A 22766-nucleotide genomic window follows, 5' to 3' on the forward strand; every position below is an offset into this window, starting at 1 on the left:
AATTTTTAGCCTCCATTAGAAATCCAACAACCTTTCTGTTTATACCACAGATATGATTTAGCTTGTGCTGCATTTGATAATGATTAATCTCACTGCAGAGGGATTTGTTGACACTTGAAAGGAGACAAACCCCAAAGGCAAAGCTGTTTCAAAAGAAAAGAGTAAGAAAACAGTTGGTATCTTCCATCTACAGCATGAAGCAGAGATCAACCTGTGTGAAGACTTGGTGAGCAGCTCTGTTGATCCGTCTCAGACAGCTTTAGATCATTATTGTACTAATGTAAAGAGGAGATTTTGACACATATATCAAACCAGTGGTGTATAAAGAACTTGAAGCCATACTTGAGTAAAAGAAATGATGTCTCACTGGAAATCTGTTCCTGTAAAAGTAAAAGACACCCACAAAAAAATCACTTTGGTAAAAGTCTTAAAATAACGCAAATGAAAAGTACTTAAGTCTCAAAAGTAAAAGGACAACAAAACAAAACAGGTAGAAAAAAGTGTTTCTCTGAAAAATGTAATGTTCATAAAGCTGTGAGCTTCATGAAGATTATCTTTCCCTCCCTCACTCAACTCCCTTTGCCTTTGAATCATCCTTCTCTCCTTCCTTCCTTTCCCCATTCCTCACCTGCTCTCCCTCCTTCTTTCTTTAAGCATACTCAACCACAACACACACACCTTAATACAAAATAATTAGATTAATTAAAAGATCAACAATACTGTGTGGCCCCTTAATGATTATTTTGTTTGTATTTTGTTGAAAGACATAAAAAAATCAGTTGCAAAAAAAGTTTTTTTTCACTCATTTATTGATGAGTCAGGCGTTAAAGGGTTAACAGCACTTTTTGACCCTGTAATGTAAGAAGACTTTGAATGCAGAATTGTATTTCTTTTTTGCACATTTATTCATTTATGTATTTATTTATGTATTGCTTCTTATTTAGTTATTTATTATTTTATTTTTTTATTTATCTGTTCCTTGCTGTTTTTTTTTTATTTTTGGTTTGTTTGGAGGGGTTTTGGTGGAGGGGAGTCTGGAGGTTCACCACTGAGAGGGGGGGTCTGAGGGGCTGGATGCTGTGGAGCCAGGAGCTCACTGGTCTTCATTTTGGGGTCTTGATCTTTTAAAATGACCCAGGAACCGTTTCCACCTGGACTTCTTTGGTGTGTCCTGAGCTACCTCTGCGATCTGCTCATCCAGGGTCATCAGAGTGTCCATCATGGTGGGTGCTGCTGTTGTTCCCTCCTCCTCCTCCTCCTCCTCCTCCTCCTCCTCCTCCTCCCTCACAGGAGTCTCCTGGTTTTCCCTGATTGAGTCCAGGAGAGAGGCCTTCTCCTGCTGCCACTGGGCCTGCTGTCTTTCCAGATCTCCTTGGACTTGTTTCAGTGAGTCCTTCAGCCTGCAGGTTTCTGTCTGCCCTGTGAGGAGCTGTGACCTCTCTACCTCCCTCTGGTTCCTCTGGATCCTCAGCTCATCCTGGGCCTGTCTGAGCTGGACTGTCATCCTGTGGGTGTCTTCACGCTGTTTCTCCAGGAGTTCAGATCTTTCCTGTTCCCACTGGTTTTGGTGGTGCTCCAGGTCCTCTCTGGCCCGGCACAGGGCGCTGTCCCTCCTGACAGCTTCCTCCTCTAGCAGGGACTGCAGGTGGGCCTTTTCTCGAGCCCACAGGTCTCGGAGTCTGTCCATGTCCTCCTGCATCTGGTTCTGAGCAGTCTGAAACATGTCCCTCTCTTTGAGCTGTTTTTCCAGCTAGAGGAACCGCTCTTTCTCCCACTGGCTCTTCACGTTGTGGGTGTCTTGCTGGGCTTGTCTCAGAGCAGCCTCCATGGTGCAGGTCGTCTCCTCGTGCTGAACCAGGAGACCAGATCTTTCCCCCTCCCACTGCTGCCTCTGAGTCTTCAGGTCCTCTTGGGCCTGGTTCAGGGCAGCCTTCAGTTTGGAGGTCTGCTCTTGGTCTGACAGGCGGTGGGATCTTTCCTCCTCCAGCTGCTGTTGGTGGTCCTTCAGGTCTTTCTGGGCCTGGTTCAGGGCAGCCTTCAGGTTGGAGGTCTGCTCTTGGTCTGACAGGCGGTGGGATCTTTCCTCCTCCAGCTGCTGTTGGTGGTCCTTCAGGTCTTTCTGGGCCTGGTTCAGGGCAGCCTTCAGTTTGGTGATTTCTTCCAGCTCTGACAGGAGGTTTGGATTTTCTTTCTCCAGCTGGGGGCTGCTGTTTTCTGGATTCTCTGGGGCCTGGTTCTGGGCAGGCTCTGTGGTGCAGGTCTCGGTCTGCACCTCTTTGGAGAGATGAGACCTGGACTCTGCTGACTGTGCCTGCTGCAGAGCAGTGTGTAATTTATGGATTTCTCCATAAAGGAGATACTTCTCCTGTCCCCACATGTGGCCCTGGTGCTGAAAGTCCCCAACAATGTGGTGCACATAGGCTTGAAGCCTGGTGGTCTCCTGCCTTTGCTGGACCAGGCTCTCTTCTGTCTCCTTGTGCCTCCTCCTCTCAGTTTCCAGGTCTTGTCTGAGCTCCTCCGTCTGGCTGATGGCCTCTCTTGCTGTGGCCTGCTTGTCTGTGAGCTCAGCAAGGAGAAGTGTTGTTTTGGAGGCAGCTTTGGCTTCCTGAGTTTGGAGCTGTTCCTTTAACTTCTCAACCTCACCAAGCAAAGTGGCCTTTTCCTCCTCCAGTCTTGAGACCAGTTCCTTCTGGCTGACAAGGCTGTGAAAATCCAGCTCTGAGATCTGGATCAGAGATGGTTTGGTCTCCTGAGGCTTGGTGTCCTGATGTTTGGTCAGAGCTTTCTTTTGGCTGACCTGCTGTTTCCCAGAAACCACTGCACTGTATGATATTTTAAAGGCAGGAACAGGCTTTTCCTCAGGTTCTGCTGGCTGTGGTTCTGGTGACTGAGCAGGTTTTGGTCCAGGCTGGGGTCCAGGTTGTCCCTCGGGCAGTGGGTCTGATGCCTCTGCAGGCCGTGGTGTTGGAGGCTCTGCAGAGTACGCTGTGACTTTGCGGCACCCCTCAGCTGCCAGTTCCTCCTCAGTATAATCTCTGACCAGCAGAGGAAAGGACGATGCCAGGTTGACCTCTGTCTGGACTTTGTTCCTTCTCTTCTTTGAGACGTTCCTGTTAAAGAAGTAGTCGTCTAACTCCTCCTCTACCACCTCGACAGGTCTTGCCTCAGTGAGAGGTGCCTGAGTGGTGGGGTAGGAGACCACGTTTCTCTGGGTCTTGTTTCTGCCCTTTTTGGCAGTCCTCTTCCTTCCTTGAACGCTTGTTTCCATCGTTGAATTGTTTTTTTCTGGCTGAGATTCACCAATGTGTGTCTCTGTGTCTGGCTCTAGTGCTGAACTGAAGATTCTGCTCCAGGTCTGGTGATTAGAAGTTCCACAGGTCTCTATGACATCACAATGGGGCATATCCTGTGTGTTGTTTTTTAAATTAACACAACAACAATCATTCTACAAATTAAAAAAAAAAAAAAAAAAAAACTCTTAATGGGAGCTGTCGTTTGTTAATATATTTGGACTCTGAAGGCCAACAACCCTTCAGTGTCTGCTCTGGCCTTGACCAGTCCTGGCATGGCTCAGACTGCTAAGTGGCTGCTGTCCGGTCGAATGTGACAGCCAATTACAGGAGAGAGGAAGACAGGGGCTCTGCTGAACAGCTCAACAGTCAAGGCTGGCCGAGCACATCTTCAAGTGTCAGCTTGAGACAGAGTTTCTGAGAGAGTGGAGCAGTCAGACACTCAGTCTGGCCCTTCACTGTAAAATAGTGCTTGAGAGTGCTTCTGTTTTCATTATAGATCAGAACTGAACTGTTTGTATGCAGTAGGAAGATAACTACTCCACATAACCCACATCTCCATCACACAATTAGACTCTGATGTGGAGAGTGTGTGAGTCATTTCCTGGGGTTTTGAGCTTGTTTTCTGGGTCAAACTGCTCAGTAGTGCTGCTAAAACTGAGCTCATTGAGCATGAAATCAGAAAATAAACGTTACTGTGGACTGCTGAATCCTTTTTTCATTTATGGTTCACACTTTGTTGGAACAGCTCAACCCTGTCAACTAGAAATGTGGTTAATGAACGCCTCAGCGTACATACTGAGTTTTGTGCCAGTAGTTCAGACCAAAGAGGGATTATAAAATAATTTTTAGTCTCAGTAACAGCTGGATTATTCCTCTTCATAAAGAAAAAAACAGGAACACGTCAGAAATGCTAGCTGATCTGACACACGTCCTGTTGTTCATAATTATTCTTTGACTTAATGCTTTCTTACTGATATTTCAGTGGTGTAAGATACTTGATTCTGATTGGTCGAAAAGCCTTGGTGAAAGACAACCCTTGGTGACTCTCACTGAGGTGAGTAAAGCCAGAATCAAAGCAATCGCACATTGTGTAAAATCAAAGCACATAGTAAAGAGCTCTGACAGTTTAGCTCCAACTTGTTGACACTGCAGACCATGAAGTCTGGTAAAACTGTTTGCTCCTGCTGGAACAGCACTGTACTTGACTCTTGCTAGGCGCTGCCCAAGTAGCTGCCTGTTGCAGCAGCTCTCTCTTCTTTGTCTGTTTCATGTCATTTTTTTTTGTCTCTTTTTCGTCATCTTTGTATTTGGAGTGGATCATCACTTTGTATGATTCATTGTTGGTCACGGACACCAAACTTTTAGTGGCTTCAGTGATATTTTTACTACTTTTCTCCTGTGTTTGTCTGGAGAGCCTACATGTAACCATGGCTGCATTGTTTACATGTGAAATCAGCTGTTAGCAGCCTGTAGCATGTCAATGCTAACTAGTGTTGGGCTTTATGATTTCCCTCAAGGTGAGGAGGAGGAGGTGAGGACGACGTGCTGGTTCTCGGATGTGAGCTGGGAGGTGACGACGTGGACCTGTCCTTCCATCCATCGTTGTTGGGAACGTGGGATCTATCTCCGGTGGGATGGATGAGCTAGCCATGCTAGCCCAGCGGCATCTTGCTGTTCACGGACGTGGCTGACGGAGCTGACATAGGACGCTGGCGCCACTTTGGAGGAGCTTCACCTGCTGTGAGCAGACAGGATCCAGGAGACAGAGACTGAACAGACTGCTGGGGAGGCTCAGTCCTGGACCCTGTGGAGGTGGAGACTGGCTGGGCTGGAGAGTGGTGGACGGGATGTCGTCATCTAACTTCTTATGGACCTTTTTGCGCTTTCTTTCCACTTTTTTACTTTTGTTTTCTTGATTGCTGCTGTGACTCCTGAATTTCCCTCAGGGATAAATAAAGTATTTTCTATTCTATTCTATTCTGTAAGGTTGTGTTTGCACTGTTTTAGTGAACAATGCTGCAATTATATTCAGGTCAGCGCTACATTGGGAAAAGAAGTGGCTAAACTGTTAGCTGTCATTAGCATCATACTGGCAAACAAATTGGCAAAAAGTTAGCTTTTATTCACATAATGTTGGTTACTTATGTGCCAAAACTATCACCTGCTGTTAGCATCTCATTTTTAAGTAATGCTAAAAATTTTAGCATTTGTTAGCATTATATTTAAAGCAATAAAGCTGTAATATCAGCGTCCATTAGCATTAATAGTAAATACTGCAAGTATAAATTCCATTAGCATCATATTGATAAACAATGTAACAATACTATAAGCATCTATTAGCATTGCTCTGGTTAAAAATCCTGCAATTATTTTCATTTTGGTTAGTAGTATATTGGGAAATGCTGTGGCTAAACTGATAGCTTTCATTAACAATGTTTTGGCAAACAGCTTGGCTAAAATACTAGCTTTTGTTCATAGATGTATGAGTTATTTATGTGCCTGAAGTATAAACTGCTGTTGGCTCTGTCAGCATCATATTGGTTGTCAATGTTGGGTAACGGTCTTTACCAACAAAAAAACCCTGAGCAGTGGTGATGGCAGTAGCAGAGTTTAAGTTGTGATGTTGCTTTTTTGTTTTTTTCTGAGGTGAATCATCCACAGAGCTCAGAGAAGACACAGGGCTGCATGAGGATCACCACCACAATAAGCAGAGTAAAATCCATCACCATAGAAAGCTTACTGAGACTATTTATGAAAAGGGTGATCATAAATCATTTCAATCTATAAAACAATCTATTTATCAATGTTCCTGTCCAACACGATTGTATCTTTGACACAGCAAACCCAAAAGGTCAAACTAAAAATATGATGAGGAGAAACAAAAGCAAACCTTCCTAAAGAGGACTTATTGTTAGAAAATGTGTTTTTATAGAATTATTCTAACTAAATAAATGCATAACTGTCACTGTGGCTTTGGAGTCACTCTATCTGCTGTTTTCAGATCACTGTATGAGTGACAAACTGAATATTAAATCTCTTTAAGTCTGATAATGGATAGTGTTGTAGACATTGGTCCTTTCTCAATCTTTTCTGCGAGTAGTTTTTTTATTACTGTTGTTGAACGTCGTATTTTCCTGCTTATACAAGCAAATCTCCGATGGGAATCAGAAAGAATAAGGAAAGAAATGGAGACCTAAAACCATCTGTCTCCTTTTGAAACAGGCAGCAGAGGTTTTCACATCTTTCTCCAGAATCCAACTGAAAGCTACAACTATTGAGGTCTTTGAAAGCTGTGAAGACACCGTACCTCCTGCTCAGACGGGTTGCCGTTGAGTACCTCTTGGTCGGGGTTGTCCCAGGTGGGGATGTAGTTGTCGGTCAGAGCATCCCACACACTGCAAAACAATGAACACACACAAGCATGCACCTCTGTAAGAAAAAGCAGCTTTCACACAAGAAAGTCAAACATCAAACCTGTTTCTGTCCCTCTCTGCTCAGGCTGCACGCTATTTTTAATCTGCTGTATCCACACACGGTGTAGTTAGACAGTTATATAACAGCATTAGGCTGCAGATGGACGTGATGTCTTATCCCCTGGTTAGTGTGAGGTCCACTCACTCCTGTCCTCAGCTGCCCACCACTCAGTCAATATTACAAAAAGACACCGAAAGTCGATACACAGAGGAGGGGGCGGCTGCAGACGACCAATGCTGAACAGGAAAAAAAAAACAGCTTACTACAGAGTAGACGTATCCTCCCAGAGATCTAGATAAAGCAGCTCACATCATTGTGCCGTCTGTGTTTGACCGACCCCTCAGCAGCGTCTGTCTGAGCAGGACTGACATCAAACCCAGAGCAACAGCCTCCTTTGTGCTCTTTCCTCCTGCGCTCAGAAGGTTGTCCCCAGCCGGCTGCCCGGCTCGCAGTGGCACAGCCCATGCCCGGCACACAGAGGACACATTCAGCCAGCAGCTTACCTCACCGGCAGCCGGGGGCTGCGGCAGCAGATAAACAGGGTCAGAGGATCAGAATGGTCAGCCTTGTGATGAAAGCCAAGCTACAAAAAAAAAATACTTTCTGTCTCTTTAATGAAATGTATGAGGAGTTTGAAATCAATTTGCTTTTTCAACTGTTTATTTTTCTGTAGGTGTTTGCATACAACAGATTTTCAGCACTTTAGTTCACGTAATCCCAAACAGAGTCAATATATCTAGAGACAAATTCTCCTACTGTGTCCTAACCAAGCAACAACCTACGGCCTTAATATATGAACCCCATGGAGAAGTGTTAAAAACTGGAGTTCACTGAGTGTCCACTTGAAGCTGGCTGCAGAGACCACAGCTGCACACCCATTCAAAAAAGGCCAATCTCTACAGCAGAAATAAACATGTTCACAGCCACAGATGTCTGCCAGGCCCGAGGCTGGTTGTGCTCCAGGTTTCTGTCTTTTAAAGGGACTTTTCAAAACACTCATCTGAACATTTACTTCTTTGTGTCAAATGTACACAGAGTCAGCCCACTGGAGAATATCTGCTGTTATCAGGCTCCTGTCTTTAGACGATGAGAGGCAGAACCAACTCTGTGAGCCCTTTGTGTGTGCTGCCATCTTGACGCCTTAAACTCAGCATTGTAGAGATTTTATGTCCTGGGCAATTGTTACGACAGTCTGGTAACATTTTACAGAAGGAGACCTGATCACGTATCTCTTAATTCATGATACTGACCACTGAAGAGCAGGTGAAGGCTGTATCCCGTCTCACTGGTGACCCCGTGATGGCAGCTGAAAACAATCTCTGTGTTTTTACTCTGGTGCTGAGCCCCGTTTCCACCAAGTGGTCCAGAGTGACTCAGTACAGTCTGGTGGGGGTTGGATCAGTAAAGCCTGATCCTGTTTGTATTTCCACAGCCAACTATCCCCTTCTTGGTAGATGAAATGTAAGCTGGATGTCAACAGACGCATCAGCTACGTACTAGCATGATGCCATAGCAGTGCGACACAGTGCACCCCCATAATAAATTCAATGAAGAAAAAGTCGACACAGTAAGCAAAGAGCAACGATGAAGACATGTAGCAATTTCTCTTCTTTGTGGCTGGGATGTGGCTCTTTGTTACAAAGGACAAACTTTGTTCCAGAGAAGGCTGTGAGCTGCTAGGTAACTAACAGAGTGTGGCCAACACTGTGTAACATTGTACCTGTCTCTTCTTTCATTCATGCACACTATAGCATGTGGACTGAAGGATTCTGGGGATTGAACCACCAAGCTTCAGGGTGGAGCTCGCCCGTTGAACCACAGCTGGTGATTTCTGATGCAGACTGTGTATTTTATCAAAGATTATGCCAGCATCTGCTCTTTGGTGGTTTAGTTTAGCAATAATCAGTGGACTAATTCCAGGATTTAGAGAATATCAGTGCATACATTTCCAGAGATTACCAGTGTGCAGTCCCGTTATAACAATTATTAACCTATACTGGAAAATCATTTTCATTATTCATCATCAATTCATGATTCCTCTTTGGTTAAGTCTCTGTGCAGTTGTGTAAGAAATGACATGTCCTCCTTACAAACAGTCTGATGAGTCCCCCCCTCGCTGCACAGTCTGCTTGCACTGCACAGACTCCATGTTTGCTTATCTGGACAGCTTGTCTGTGAGCTGTCCTGCTGTGTTTGCTGGCCTGCAGCCGCAGAAAAGAAACATGTCATATCCTGCCTCCCCATCAGCAGACTGATATCTGAGTTTAAAACGGGCGACAGCAGAAACAAGACGGAAAGACGGAAACAGACGAATCTCTGCTCAACACAACGATTAGTGTTGTGGATTCAGAGAATGTCACAGACTTCTGTCAGCTTAAATCACCGTTAAATCTACACAAACACCACCACTGAGCTGTAAGTAGGTGAAGTTAAGGTGAATAAAACCCTCGCCGAGAGAAAAACGTGATTTGGAATTGCAGCTCGCGTGGTTGGTGGAGGAGCTGGCATGGGGAGAGGAGGAACAATGAGAGCCTGTCTCTGTGGCAGGACTCAGGAGGAGGTGGGGAACAGTTTGTATATCTGAAAGCACAATATCTCCACTGTGTTTCTGCCTCAACGTGTCAGACTTTTAGCCACCATTGTAGTCATAACATGCAGATTAATGTGGTTGATTCTTTATTTCACTGAAACAGACTGAAAAAATCCCCCTCCAACCCTCTCTGTTCACACCTACAGACTATTTTTAGCTGGAGGAGTGTGTGTTTTTGCCTCAGAAGCTGTGAGGAGGAGGAGGAGGAGGAGGAGGAGGAGGAGGAGGAGGAGGATACAGACCAGAGCACAGTGAGGCGTACGATGCTGCACGTTGAATAATTCAGTGTGCAGACTGCTGGCTGAGGGCTGTGGGGCTGAGGGCTGTGGGGTGATGATGCTGGGGGGCTCCTTGTTCAGGAAGTGCTGGACATTATGTGTGGTTATACAGTTTAATGGTCTGCAGAGTCTTGGTGCTCAGCGTAGCTGCAGCAGAATGACTTACAGTGTTCCATTCGTATGGGCTGGGTTTAATCTGTGGTATTTTACACACTCACTATACTTGTAGTCATTTTGATCAATGCAGTATGCTCTGTCTTGTGTTAGGTGCATCACAACACCTTAGTGCAACCAAAATGAAATTTCTGTATCTAAAAAATAAATCAAATACAAATTCTGTAACATGTGAACAAACCCTGAACTGTTGTCTTCTTAAGGTGTTACAATATTTGCTCCCTGCATGAGGAATGACACTGACAAAGTACCTACTGACGGGCTACTGTGCATTTTTAAGCTGCTGTGTCATGAACCTGCCTCTTCCGTGTTCACTTGTGTCCAGGTTCTTGCCAACCCAGTGAAGATCTATTATAATAACTATTGAAACCTTTACTACAGGCTACTTTTGATGTAAAAATAAAATGACTGTCTCTTTTTGTTCCTCCACCTCCTGTTGAACTGATACATTACCGTCTCTGCATCCACTGTCTTCTTTAGTTCAGGGTCATGTTAATACAGCTTGGCAAAAAAAATAATTATTACTTAAAAGCTCAAGATGCAGCTGTTATGAACCTGGGGCAAGGCAATGTAGGTTAAAGAGGGGTATTCTGCTATACTGTGAGCAGGGACACAAACTCACAATGCTGACAGTTCAAACTAACCATGTAAACACACTACTCTGCAATGATCTCCACGAGAGTCTGCCCTTGGCTCCACCCCCATCAGGCCCCCTGTTGACACAACAATGTTTCCCCAGAGAACGCTGGAAACGCAGTGAAAAAAATCTGCGTTTTAGCTAGTATTGCAACGACAAATCGATAAAAATCAATAAGTAAAAGCTTCAACAGCATATGTTCCATAATTGCTGCACTGTGCTGTGTCATTACTGTATCAGTTTGTCTTCAGTTTATTTGTCTTCTTCTTTTTGTCTGATTATTTAGCGGTTGGCAGTTAGCTGAAGGTGTGTTACCGCCACCTACTGGACTGGAGTGTAGATTGCCTGGGCTGTGGGGCTGTATATGTCACATGTAAACAGGTCAGCGTGGCAGGGGAGAAGCCAGCAGGTGAGGGAAACACGTGAATAACGGCAGAGCTGGAGAAGCTGTTCATCCATAAAACACCAGAGTTTGGGAGAATTCACTGAGTAAAGCACACAGCGTGTCAAAAATGACCTCTAGTATGGCAGCACGACTGCAATGATCCAGCACTTAAAACTCAAACATGTTGGGCTCATCGATGACAAGCTGGGAGCTCAACAGCGAGGAGAGGATCCATAAAACCCCACATACACTCCTTTAATATGTGGTGAAATGCCTGGTTTGTCTTTTAGGACGTGTTTAGTCGTTTTATTAAATCATCAATGTTTGAAAACCACGAGGAGTCCATTAAACCAACGTTAGCATTAGCGTTAGCTGCTACAGATAGTGGTAGGGCAGAGGGGGTGAACTGTTTGACCTGCAGGTGGAAAGACTGAGGACACATTTTTATTTATTAGCCTTTTTGGCCCAGTAAGTTCTTCATCTGATGACATAATACATTTTCTGTTAATTTGCCCAAACTGTTGATTCTTTAAGTGACGATACATTCACATCATTCATGTTCTTTTTTTCCACGATTCATCAATCAACTGTAAATATAATCGTCAGAGTAATCAATTAGGGCTGCACGGTGGCGCATTGCCTCATAGCAAGGTCACGGGTTTGATTCCCAGCTTGGCTGATGGGCCTTTCTCTGTGGAGTTTGCATGTTGTCCCTGTGCATGAGTGGGTTTTCTCCAGGTTCTCCAGCTTCCTCAAACAGTCCAAAAACATGCTCATCAGGTTAATTGATCACTCTAAATTGTCTGTAGGTGTGAGTGTGTGGGTGAATGGTTGTCTGTCTCTGTGTCAGCCCTGTGATTGGCTGGCGACCAGTCCAGAGTGTACTCTGCCTCTCACCCAATGACAGCTGGGATAGGCTCCAGCCACCCGAGACCCTGAGCAGGGTAAGCGGTTTAGAAAATGAATGAATGAATGAATGAGTAATCAATTTCTAAAATAATCGTTACTTGCAGCCCTAGTTTTAGCGATGATGCTGAGGGATTGGAAGTGCTGTGGTATGAATGCCCTGGAGTTGGTGACATAACCATAGAGATGCACCCCTCCACAGACCAGAGGAAGTCCAGCTGATTGCTAGGAGATAGGAGAAGTGTAGAAGTGGAGCAACAGATGCACATTTTGAGGAAAGGCAGTCAGATGGTTTGGCAGCACCAACACAGCACACTCGTCTCACATTGTTCCTGTTGCTGTTGTCTGCTTCCTGCATGGCAATTTAAGCCACCACAATGAGAGTTAGTTTTATGCACAAAGTGGCCTCCACTCTGGAGGCTGGTTACAAAAGTTTCTGTTTTCGGCTAAATGTTTTTTCTTTGTAAGCGAGAGGATGAAATGAAACAGTAATTTTGAGTTCCATCTGAAAAACTTAGTTGTGTCAACGGCTCCTTAGAGAGAAGGGCATGTGTGGTGGGAGAGCCTTAAAGAGAGAGCGGCTAAAATGAAGTTTGTCAGACAGACACAACTAAAGGAGCTCTAAAGTTTGTTTCTTTAAGGTTAGCTGGTATCCAAGTCTTTAGGTTTAATCCTAAACTTTACCAACCACAACCTCACAGGTTTAATATTTGATAATTGAGAATCAAAACAGAGGTGAGTTTGATTTGTGGAACTTACTGACCTGAGGATCTCAACATTAACCAGCATGTGCTGAGTTTTAGGTCATTTAGCCCTGAACCGATAGGAGCTGGATGCTGGGGTTTGTCGCTCAGAACAAAGACACTTTAAGGCTCAAACATGTGAATGAATAGCCCAACAAACACAAAAACATGAGTGTTAAAGCCTCAGTAAACCAGTCAGACCTCCAAACTGGCCCTGTGCTGTTGAAGTTTGAGGTGAATCACACGAAGAGATACTCACTCTTCGTCCTGCAACCTCTCCTCGTCCTCCTGGCTGTGTGTCTGGTTGCGTATGGGTGCCAGGCCCTCCGTCTTGGTGTTGTAGTTGTGAAAGCAGACGTTGAGCTTCTCATCAAACTCGTTGACCAGGTCCTCCATGGACTTGAAGCTCATCATCTCTGAGAAGTTTTCCAGCTCAGAGAAGTCCTCCCTGGTGATGGAGGCCAGGGGAACGGTGGTGGTGTTGTTGGTGGTGTTGGAGTGAGAGGAGTGGTTCAGGGAAGGATGGTCAAAGTCATCCATGCGGCAGGGCCGGAGGTCCTCGAACTCCTCATCCAGACACACAAGGGGGGCTTCCATGGTGTCCCCTGTCTAATGGTCTCTGACTGCTGCATAGACACAGGAGGGGTGGGGAGATGGGTGAGTTCACTGGAAAACAGCTTTGCAGTTTTAATAAGGAAAGGTGACAACTCAGATTGAGACCATTACATGCACCCATGGACTATAACAAATGGACACATTTTACCCAACATCACCTGTCTGTTTCTGAAACTTATTTCTGAAGCAGGTTGGCTGGCAAGGCCAGTTTGGAAGTGGGGCAGGCCTGGAGTCTCCACACTAACAGCTATAGGACGATCGCCAGTCATGTGAGCTGAGCTAGGCCTCTGATTGGGCCAGCTCCAGCCTCAAGATGGACTCAAAAAACAGCAGAATTTAGCACTTTGCAATTGGCTCATGTTTTAAGACTGGAGGTTGCTTCTATAATGCACCAGAGTCTAAGATTAAATTATTGATTCACAAGCCTATAATAATTTAAGTAAGGTTTCCTATATCACATGGAATGTTAAAGGGCTAAATAATGTAATTATTTAAAATCATTAAGACCAGATATCATATATCTGCAAGAGACCCATTTGGATCTAAGAGGTCAGACTAAGCTGAAAGTCAATTGGATCGGCCAGATTTTCCAGTCCAGGTTTAATTATAAAAGCAGGGGGACAGCTATTTTGATCAAAAAGGTATTTCTTTTGAAACTATCCATGTAGAGTCAGATATAAATGGGCGGTACAAAATTGTCACCGGTAAACTGTACAGTAAAAGGGTGATTCTTGCCAAAATATACGGTCCCAATTGGGACAACCCTTTGTTCTTCTCAAAATTTATTGCAAAACTTCCTGATCTCAACTCGAATATGCTGGTATTAGGTGGTGATTTTAACTGTGTTCTCCATGAAGATTTGGACCGATCTAGACCAAAGTCCAACTCATGCCTTTCAAAATCTGTTAAAGTACTCAAATCATTCTTAAATATGTATAAAATATCAGATCCATGGTGGAAAACAACCCCAAATTGTAAGCAATACTCATATTTTTCCCAAGTGCATCATACCTATTCTAGAATAGATTATGTTATAATTGATGACAGACTGTTGTCTAATATTTGTAAAACCCATTATCATACTGTAGCTATATCCGACCACGGTCCTGTAGAGATTGAGCTAGCAATGTCCAATCAGGTTTCCAGGTGCAAAAGCTGGCTTAAGATAAAGCGCTGCTTCTAGAGTCAGACTTTGTGTCTTTTGTAAATAAACAAATTGATATTTTTTGGGAAATTAATAATACTAATGGTACATCACTAAACATAATAACCTCTCTATTCAAGAATCTCAAAGGCTACTACTGCAATCCAAACAAACACTATATGAACATGGAGAAAAAGCAGGAAAATTACAAGCATATCAACTAAAACGCCAATCTGCTAGCTATGTTATCATTGAATTACAAACCGGTCCAGGTATCACAGCATGTGAATCACAGTTAATCAATGATCATTTTAAAAACTGTTATAATGATTTGTACCCGTCAGAAGATGGGGCAGATGTTCCACAGATAAAACAATTCTTCAAGTCGTTAGATATCCTTAAATTAAGAAAGGAAAAAAGCTTTTCGTATAGTCCTATCTCTGAAACTGAAATTATAAATGCAATTCAATCCATGCAAGGAGGAAAGGCCCCAGGCCCAGATGGGCTACCCACAGAATTCTATAAAGTGTTCTCTTCAAAGCTTGTTCCTATTTTGAACAAGTTTTTGACAAAGCTCTCTCTGTGAGACACCTGCCCAATTCTTTTTCAGAGGCATATATATATGCCATACGGTTATATTAAAAAAAGACAAAAATCCTTTAGAATGCAGTTCATATAGACCAATAAGCCTTCTCTGCTGTGATTATAAGATACTGACTAAAATTCTCTCAGCTCGATTACAGAAAGTGATCTCCTCAATTATCCATCATGATCTGTCAGGATTTATTTCTGGAAGGCAATAATTTTTTAACATGAGGCGACTATTATTTATTCCCCAAACTCTGATGTTGAAGCTGAGATTGTACTATCACTAGACGCAGAGAAGGCTTACAATAGGATTGACTAGAAATACCTTTTTTGTGCTCTTGAAAGTTTTGGTTTTGGACAGACATTCTTGAGGTGGATTAAAATTTCATATTCAAATCCGAAAGCTGTTGTGCGAACAAACAATATAATTTCCAAGTATTTCTGGTCATATCGTGGGACCCGCCAAGGATGTTGTCTGTTCCCTTTTCTTTTTAACATTGCTTGGAACCACTTGCCATTTTCATTCATTCCCATCAGGAGATTCAGGGAATAAGACCTAAATTAGACCTTCTTAAATTATTTGAGAAGCTATCAGGATATAAATTAAACTATTCCACAAGTCTGTTATTTCCTATTAATATAGTAGCAAGACAAGGTGTATATAACCAATTTCCATTTAAAGTAGAATATGATAGCTTTTTGTATCTTGGAATAAGGGTATCATCATCTTTTAAAGCTTTATACAAAAATAATTTTAAATACTTTTGGACAATGTAAAGGGAGATCTGTCCCGGTGGTCTGGCCTACCCTTTACAATAGCAGGCCGGATTAATTGTAGAAAAATGACATTCTACCTAAGTTCCTCTATGTAATGCAGATGGTTCCAATATATCTTCCAAACTGTTTCTCTAAAAAACTGAATGAAGTTATTTTAACATTTTTGTTGAACAAATCTCCCTCACGAATCAAAAAGTCAAGCCTTGAATTATCCAAGTCTGAAGGCGGGTTAGGTCTGCCCAACTTTCAATGCTACTACTGATCGGTAAATATAGTAAAATTAACATACTGGATGACTGCATTCTGCGAGGGAAAAGGCCCCGTGTGGGCACTCATGGAAACCAAATCAAGTCTTCCAGTCTCTCCTATTGCTCCACTGTCAGCACCATTGCCAGTTAAACTGCATAACTACAATTTAAACCCAGTGGTATTTCACTCAGTAAAGATATGGGATGAATTTAGACAACATTCACATTTTGTGCAAATGTTACCCTTCACCCCCTTAACTTTTAACCCTTTGACATCATGTCTTCTAGATTGCAGCAAAGTTAAGCCAGGTGTATGCCCTCAATATCCAATTTATTTATGGATTTATTTTGACCGTTGTGCGTGGGTATGTGTGTGAGTGTGGATGAGTTTGTTTGTTGCTATCTTTATTGTAATTTTTGTGGGAAGTTAGTTGAATTTATTCTGGAATGGGAACCCGAATGGGAATGGGGGATGGGGGGATGTTGGCTGGGGGTTGTTTGTGTGTGTGTGTGTGTGTGTGTGTGTGTGTGTGGGGGGGGGGGGGGGGGGGGGGGGGGGTTAGACTGACTGTCCAACCCTGTGCTTTGAATGTTATTTATGGAAATTTATAATAAAGGTAATTTGTTCAACGCACCAGAGACTGTGCATCATTTCTCCCAATCATCTGCTCCATCTCAAGGTGTGATTCACAAAGCAACAGCCCTGATGATATGAAAGCACAAAAACACGCTCAAAGTTCTGCTGCCCTGTGTAGTTAGCTCCAGTTTTGCACCTGACAGTGACTACGATGAGCTTCCTGATCTTGACCAGCAGGAAGTGACATGTCAGATTACTTTTTTTTTTTTCTTTTTTTAGCTAAGTCATATGAAGCTTATGCAAGAACGCCAAAAACTGCAGTTCCTCAAGTGTCCACTTGAGGCTGGCTGCAGAAGCACCAGAAACCACATACACTTCAGATTTTGGGTTTGTACCGCTGATTCAATCATTGAAGCTGATTGGTTGACTGACCAAAACAAAGATGGCAGCCTTCCATTAGCACCATCAGCTAACAGGAATTATCGTACTTCGCTGAAATGTTGTATCCATGAATCATCTCAGATTGTCTTTATTTATTTATTAATTTTGGGGGGAAATACTAGATATTGGTAGTCTTCGAAATTGAAGTAAAGAAACTCTTTATCTTGTACTGTTCTAGTTTTGGAACGACTTTGTAAACAAAGCCTGTTCCTGTCGAAAAGGACAGCCCAACCTTTGTTAAGGCCCTGAGAAAACCAAGATGGCACCCATCAAACCACCAGACACTGGGCTTCAAATTTGTCAAAGCCTGTGATGTCCGCCTACACCTCTCCCTCTCTGTCTATGATTAAAAGGACCCCATCTGTTCAACGGGATCATTTCCTGGAAGGATGTACATATTTGGCGTTTACCATTAACGCCTCACCTCATGTGGAGTGACTCCATGATGTCTAGACAAAGAGGACCTGGATGTAAATGTGCCAGAAGGGGACCAGGTCCCAAAGGTACCCAAACCAGTTGGCTTTACTGGCAGACCCCAGTTAATTACCTTTGTCTACTGGGATTTAAATGATGAGGTCTTCACCATTCTGAGACACAAGATTATAGGAACATTTTTCACAGGCTGCTTTCTCTGCCGTCCTGTTTGTATGGATTCTGATGATCTATGTGTGGGTGGAAAAAACAGATTGCTTCATGTAATTGTGTCGTTAATAGTGTCATTTAATTATAATATAGATTTAGATGGATGGACTCATCCTCCTGCCTCAACACAGACAATACTGTACATCAGCTCTAATCAATGGGAGCTTTCTAAAAGTCAATTTTAAAGCAGTGATCGTTCATCTGGAGAAGATTCAGGGAAGTAGCCCATATATTAATAACAGGCATGTTGCCAGGATCTGTTGAGCACAAAGTGAAGACAGCAGAAGACATCATGTGGAAAACTTGTGGGGAACAGTAAACGTTTATGACAGTGTGTGGGGAAAAGGGGCCCAGAGCTGAGAAGCTTCATGACGCTGTCGTCACAGATGTTTATATCGTGATCTTGAGCTGTTTGCACACATGTTAAAAACTCCTGGACAGTCTGAAACGTCCTGCTCCTACGAACTTAAACAGATAAAGTCTTCACCTTTTAACTCACCTCATCTGACAGTCACGGATGTTTGTGTTCAGGGGTTAAATCTTTTATGTTTCCGTTATGGTGCCAACATGCAGCTCTAAAGGTCCTGTGAGTACTTGACAAGCCATTCTAAACTAGTCCCACTTTTCTAAGTGCCTGTTCATTATTCATAATTTAAAAATCATGTTATCAATTCTTTCTAAATGATGTTTCTCAGTATCTGTGGTCAGGTCAGATTTTACTGAGAAATTACTGCTTGGTTCAGATCTCACAGTCAAACCTAAGTGAAGTGAGGTGGAAGATGGAAACACATTTAATGACTCACAGCTGCAGGTGTCACCAGTGTTCCACCGTAAAGTGTGTTAATTATGTCTGTTAATTAATTAGCGTCAGCTGAGTGAGCCTCTCTAAAATATCTTTAGTTTGTCATTAAAGATGGGTTTATTTGTACTTTATAAAAAAAAGACAAACTTGCCAGGACTCTTTTTGTCAATCAGTCAGTGCATTTACACGGAGCTACTAAGGTCATGGCTGGGTCGTTAAGTCACAGCTGGGGGTCTACATGCAGAAAAGGGAATCAGACATTTGAATGGGAAGGTTTCACTCAGCTTCAATAGGTGGCGCTGTGTCCTTCTTTGATTGCTGAAGCTGCATGTACTTTTGGTTCACCCCAAAGAGGAAGCCACATTCTGATGACTATCGAGATGGATGCAGACGTAGCTCTTTATGTTTCTTACACACTATGTGTGATAATTACATTGCATTACATGGTGTTTGGTTGGTGTGTTGGAGCGCAGGCTGAGGCGTACTGAAACCTGCTGAGTCCAGGCACACTGGGACAGCAAACACATTATCTGGGTGTGTCAATGGAGCGATGCTCAGCCTGTTGTCAGTCTGACTGGGCTCATGGTCCGGTTTTTAAGCCGCATGTTCTGAGTTGGGGTGGGTGTATCGATCTAATTATTGATAGTATCGATACCAAGATGAGTATGGTATCAAATCGATTACAGCTCCCTTGATGTCCCCCAGGGCTTGCTGCTTGGTCCCCTCCTTTTCATTCTCTACATCCTCCCCATTGGTAAAATAATCCATCATCATGGTCTCCGCTTCCACTGCTACGCTGATGACATCCAACTTTACATCTCCACCAATTCCAACCCTTTCCACCTTGACCAACTGTCTAACAGAAATAAAATCCTGGATGCAAGCCAACTACCTTCATCTCAGTTATGATAGATCCGACCTCTTAATCATTGGCCCCCAAATCCCTCACCAAACCCAGCTGGGGCGGCTGTGACTCAGTGGTAGAGTAGTCGCCTCTCAATCGGAAGGTTGGGGGTTCGACTCCAGCTCCTGCAGTCGCATGCCAAAGTGTCCTTGAGCAAGACACTGAACCCCGAGTTGCTCCCACTGTTTGTCAGTGGTGTGTGAATGGGTATGAATGTGTTAGTTAAAAACTGATGCTATCCAGTAGAAATCCACCATCAGTGTGTGAATGTGGTGTGTATGGGTGAATGAGAGACTAGCAGTGTAAAGCGCTTTGAGTGGTCTGAGAGACTAGATAAGCGCTATATAATTACTGGTCCATTTACCATTTACCTACCAACAATTTCAACCCCTCAATCGGCAATGCTTCCCTCACCCTACCCTCTCATGTCCATAACTTCGGCATCATTTTTGACTCTCATCTCACTCTGGAACATCAAATCAATCAACTCACAAAAACAGCCTTCTGCCATCTGAAAAATATCGCCCGTCTACGTCCATCCCTCTCCTTTTCCACCGCTGTGATTGTCAAACATGCATTTATCACTTCCAGACTCGATTACTGCAATAGCATTTTCTACGGCCTTCCTTCAAAACAACTCAACAAACTGCAATATATCCAAAACTCTGCCGCCCACCTGCTCACGCACACCCGCTCCCGAGACCATGTCTTCCCTGTCCACCAAAACCTTCATTGGCTCCCCATTAAATTTCGGATCTATTTCAAAATCCTCCTCCTGACCTACAAAGCCCTCCATAACCAGGCTCCTTCCTACATCACCGACCTGCTCCACCACCACACGCCCCCCTGTAACCTCCGATCCGCTGAAGCCCATCTCCTCTCCCTTTATTTTAGCTGCTGTCTCCATTGGCCAGCCCTCTGGAGGTCTTTCAGGGTGGAGCTATTGGTACTTTGGTGTTTGAGGCCTACCCAACCAACATGTCCTGAACCAGGTAGGAGATCCTTATATGATGACATCATTATTCAGCAAGTCTCATTAAGATTTTTTGTTTGGATGAGTTTAAAGTTAGATTCAGAGACTTCCACAACATATAAACATGTAGAGGTTAAAAGTCTGCACACCCCTAGTCAGAACATTCCGCATTATTACTTTGTATCCTCCCATTATACCCCCTCTTTAAATTTATAAAATGAAAAATATAAAAATACATTTCAGATAAATCTGGTTTCTCTTATATGTAGCCATGATTAAAATTGATTAAACCCTTACATTTAAAGAAAAAGAACCTGGTGATGTATATGACAGGCAACATTTGTTTTATCTCATTGAAGTTTGAAACAAGATATTTGGAGAAATATTTGATTAAGTTGTGGTGAAAATGAGATTTAAATTGTAAAAGACAGCTTTCAACACATGTATGCAGACTGCTGCATCCGTGTGTGCATCCATGGGCTCCAACACGCCATAAGGTCACCAGAACCAAACCCTGCTCTGCCTCCACCCAGGTCTGATCACACGGTCCTGGTGTGACCCCTATGATCTGACCGTCCATCTGGGATGTTTGTGGCATGGAGCGGGAACATTGAGCTGTCTCGTTTCAGCTGACAGGATAAATCCCACATTAGATGTTTATATTTCCCTTTCTTCTGAACTGACCGCTCCCATTTTGGAATAAAATAATGAGATTACTACAGAGTGGAAGAAGATGAGGCTGACGTCCTTTTCATTCCACTTCAGAGATAAACAAATGTCATGCAGCGTTTCAGATGAGCTGAGGTGAGACAGGCAGTGTTTCCTGGGCTGTGGGATTTAATGCTGTAGTCAGACTTCAGGGAAGCTGTGCCTCGGTCAGGTCGCCTGACGCAGTGTAATTACAGGAGTGAGGCCTGCATTTCATCCTGTGAGCTCTGCTGGACCGTGGCCTGAGCTGACTGACTGACTGAGTATGGAGGAGTCCATTTAAACCAGAGAAGCTCCAGCAGGCGTCCTCCTCCTCCTCCTCCTCCTCCTCCTCTCAGCACTCTGCAAAGAGATGCTTCCTTAGCTCTATTTTTACTGGATCTCATCCTCCCTCTCTCTGACATTATCTTTCTTTTATTTTTAGGCTAATTTCTACTTTCCCAGTGTAAAACTAATCCATGCCGTGGAGAAATTAATCCTCCCTCCTGATGAGACGCTGAGTGACGGCAGCATCTGTCAGAGGATCTGGTTAATATCATTTGTCCTACTTTGAAAAGGAACACAAGCAGCAGACTCTAACCTTGCCTCTGGGACTCTGCAGCTCAGCTCAAATTTGTCAGGGTGAGAAATCACTACATTTCATTTCCTGCCACACGTCGCTTCACGCTGTGGCTTTGGGTTGTAAACTCTGGAGTGTTTTTCTCGTACATAAAGAGGCGAAGGTGATCTGAGGGGATTAATTCATACTGATGAGGAGGACCAAATGTCTGCAGACTGAGATTCAGGATGTGTGTCATCTGTTTGTGTGTGTGTGTGTGTGTGTGTGTGTGTGTGTGCGTGTGTGTGTGTGTGTGACCTTCACACTGTGCAGGTGCTAGTGGTCTTAGGTGCTCCTTCAGCATGCAGGTATGAAAAGGACCAATCAGGAGAGCTCATCAGAGGCCATTTAATGCAATAGAGACACTTGATTTTCAGTGGGAGGGACGAACACGACTACAGCACCCAGTGACTGTTGTTTTTCAGAGCATGTCTCCTTCCATTCTGAGACTCACAGACAGAATCTGAGCCCACAATGATTTAAAATGGATTCCAGCTCAGTTATTGCTCAGAAATCAAGCAGGTCCGTGTCATCAGCTCATCACAGAGAGGGAAGGAGCAGTGTGGGGGAGGGAGGAAGGAGAGATGGAGGAAACCATGGTTACAAGCCAGAGGATGGAGGAGGATGATGCACAGGGAGGATGATGAGGAGCAGGGAGCAGGATGGTGATGATGATGATGATGGAGACGGAGAACACATTACCTTCAGTAGATTAGAGGTGGATGAGGCTCAGCTGGTTCAGGATCTGATCAGACCTGAAGAATCTGCTCCCTCAGACGACAAAACGGGTGGTGAGCAGAGGCTGCTACATTCATCCCAGTTATGGAGGGAAGGAATAAAAAGAGCAGGAAGGTAAAGATGGCAGCGTGGTCCGAGCTCTGGTGTGTATCCCTTCCCTCACCCAGCGCTAGCCCACAGCCTCCCTGATCCGTCCTCCCACAGCCCCTTGTTTTCCAATCAATAGTCAGCAGCACGGCGCTCACGGAGTCTGCGCGCGGTGACGATAGCTGCCCCCCTCCTTCCTCTCCCCCTCCCTTTCTTTCTTTCTGCTCCCCCTCACTATCCTTGCTTTCTCCCTTTGTCCCTGCCTCCTCCGTCTCCTTCCCCTCCCCCTGTGAGCAGTCATTTCCCAATATTAATGAGGAAAAAGGGGAGGAGGAGGAGGAGGATGGGGAAGCAGATGATTCTAGGAAGCACATATTTTATTTGTCAACCTTTTTCATTCAGTCCTTTCACCAGCTTCCATCCTTTGGCACAAAAGGTTTGACA

The 22766-nt window shown here is 43.9% G+C and overlaps 2 protein-coding genes across 2 annotated transcripts in view; both read right to left on the bottom strand.

Moving 5' to 3' along the window:
* Nucleotides 1-22460, bottom strand: part of fez1 (fasciculation and elongation protein zeta 1 (zygin I)) — a 63032-nt gene extending 40572 nt beyond the window's left edge. The window contains exons 1-3 of the mRNA XM_074671647.1: nucleotides 22200-22460; nucleotides 12740-13106; nucleotides 6601-6688 (exon numbers count right to left, since the gene is read on the bottom strand). Of these exons, the coding sequence (XP_074527748.1) occupies nucleotides 6601-6688; nucleotides 12740-13077 (426 nt within the window). The 5' untranslated portion in view covers nucleotides 13078-13106; nucleotides 22200-22460. The remainder of the gene's footprint in view (nucleotides 1-6600; nucleotides 6689-12739; nucleotides 13107-22199) is intronic.
* Nucleotides 1751-3378, bottom strand: LOC141791698 (uncharacterized). The gene has a single exon (XM_074672334.1). The coding sequence runs from the start codon at nucleotides 3266-3268 to the stop codon at nucleotides 1751-1753; it is 1518 nt and encodes a 505-aa protein (XP_074528435.1). The 5' UTR covers nucleotides 3269-3378.
* Nucleotides 22461-22766: the final 306 nt, after the last annotated feature.

Source organism: Halichoeres trimaculatus, unplaced genomic scaffold (genome assembly GCF_033239565.1).
Source record: "Halichoeres trimaculatus isolate MK-OKI-2021-1 unplaced genomic scaffold, fHalTri1.1 fHalTri1_scaffold_6, whole genome shotgun sequence".
In the NCBI taxonomy this organism is placed as follows: domain Eukaryota; kingdom Metazoa; phylum Chordata; class Actinopteri; order Labriformes; family Labridae; genus Halichoeres; species Halichoeres trimaculatus.

Coding starts and splice junctions, on each gene's coding strand:
- LOC141791698 (XM_074672334.1), bottom strand. CDS start 3,268: ATGGAAACAAGCGTTCAAGGAAGGAAGAGGACTGCCAAAAAGGGCAGA.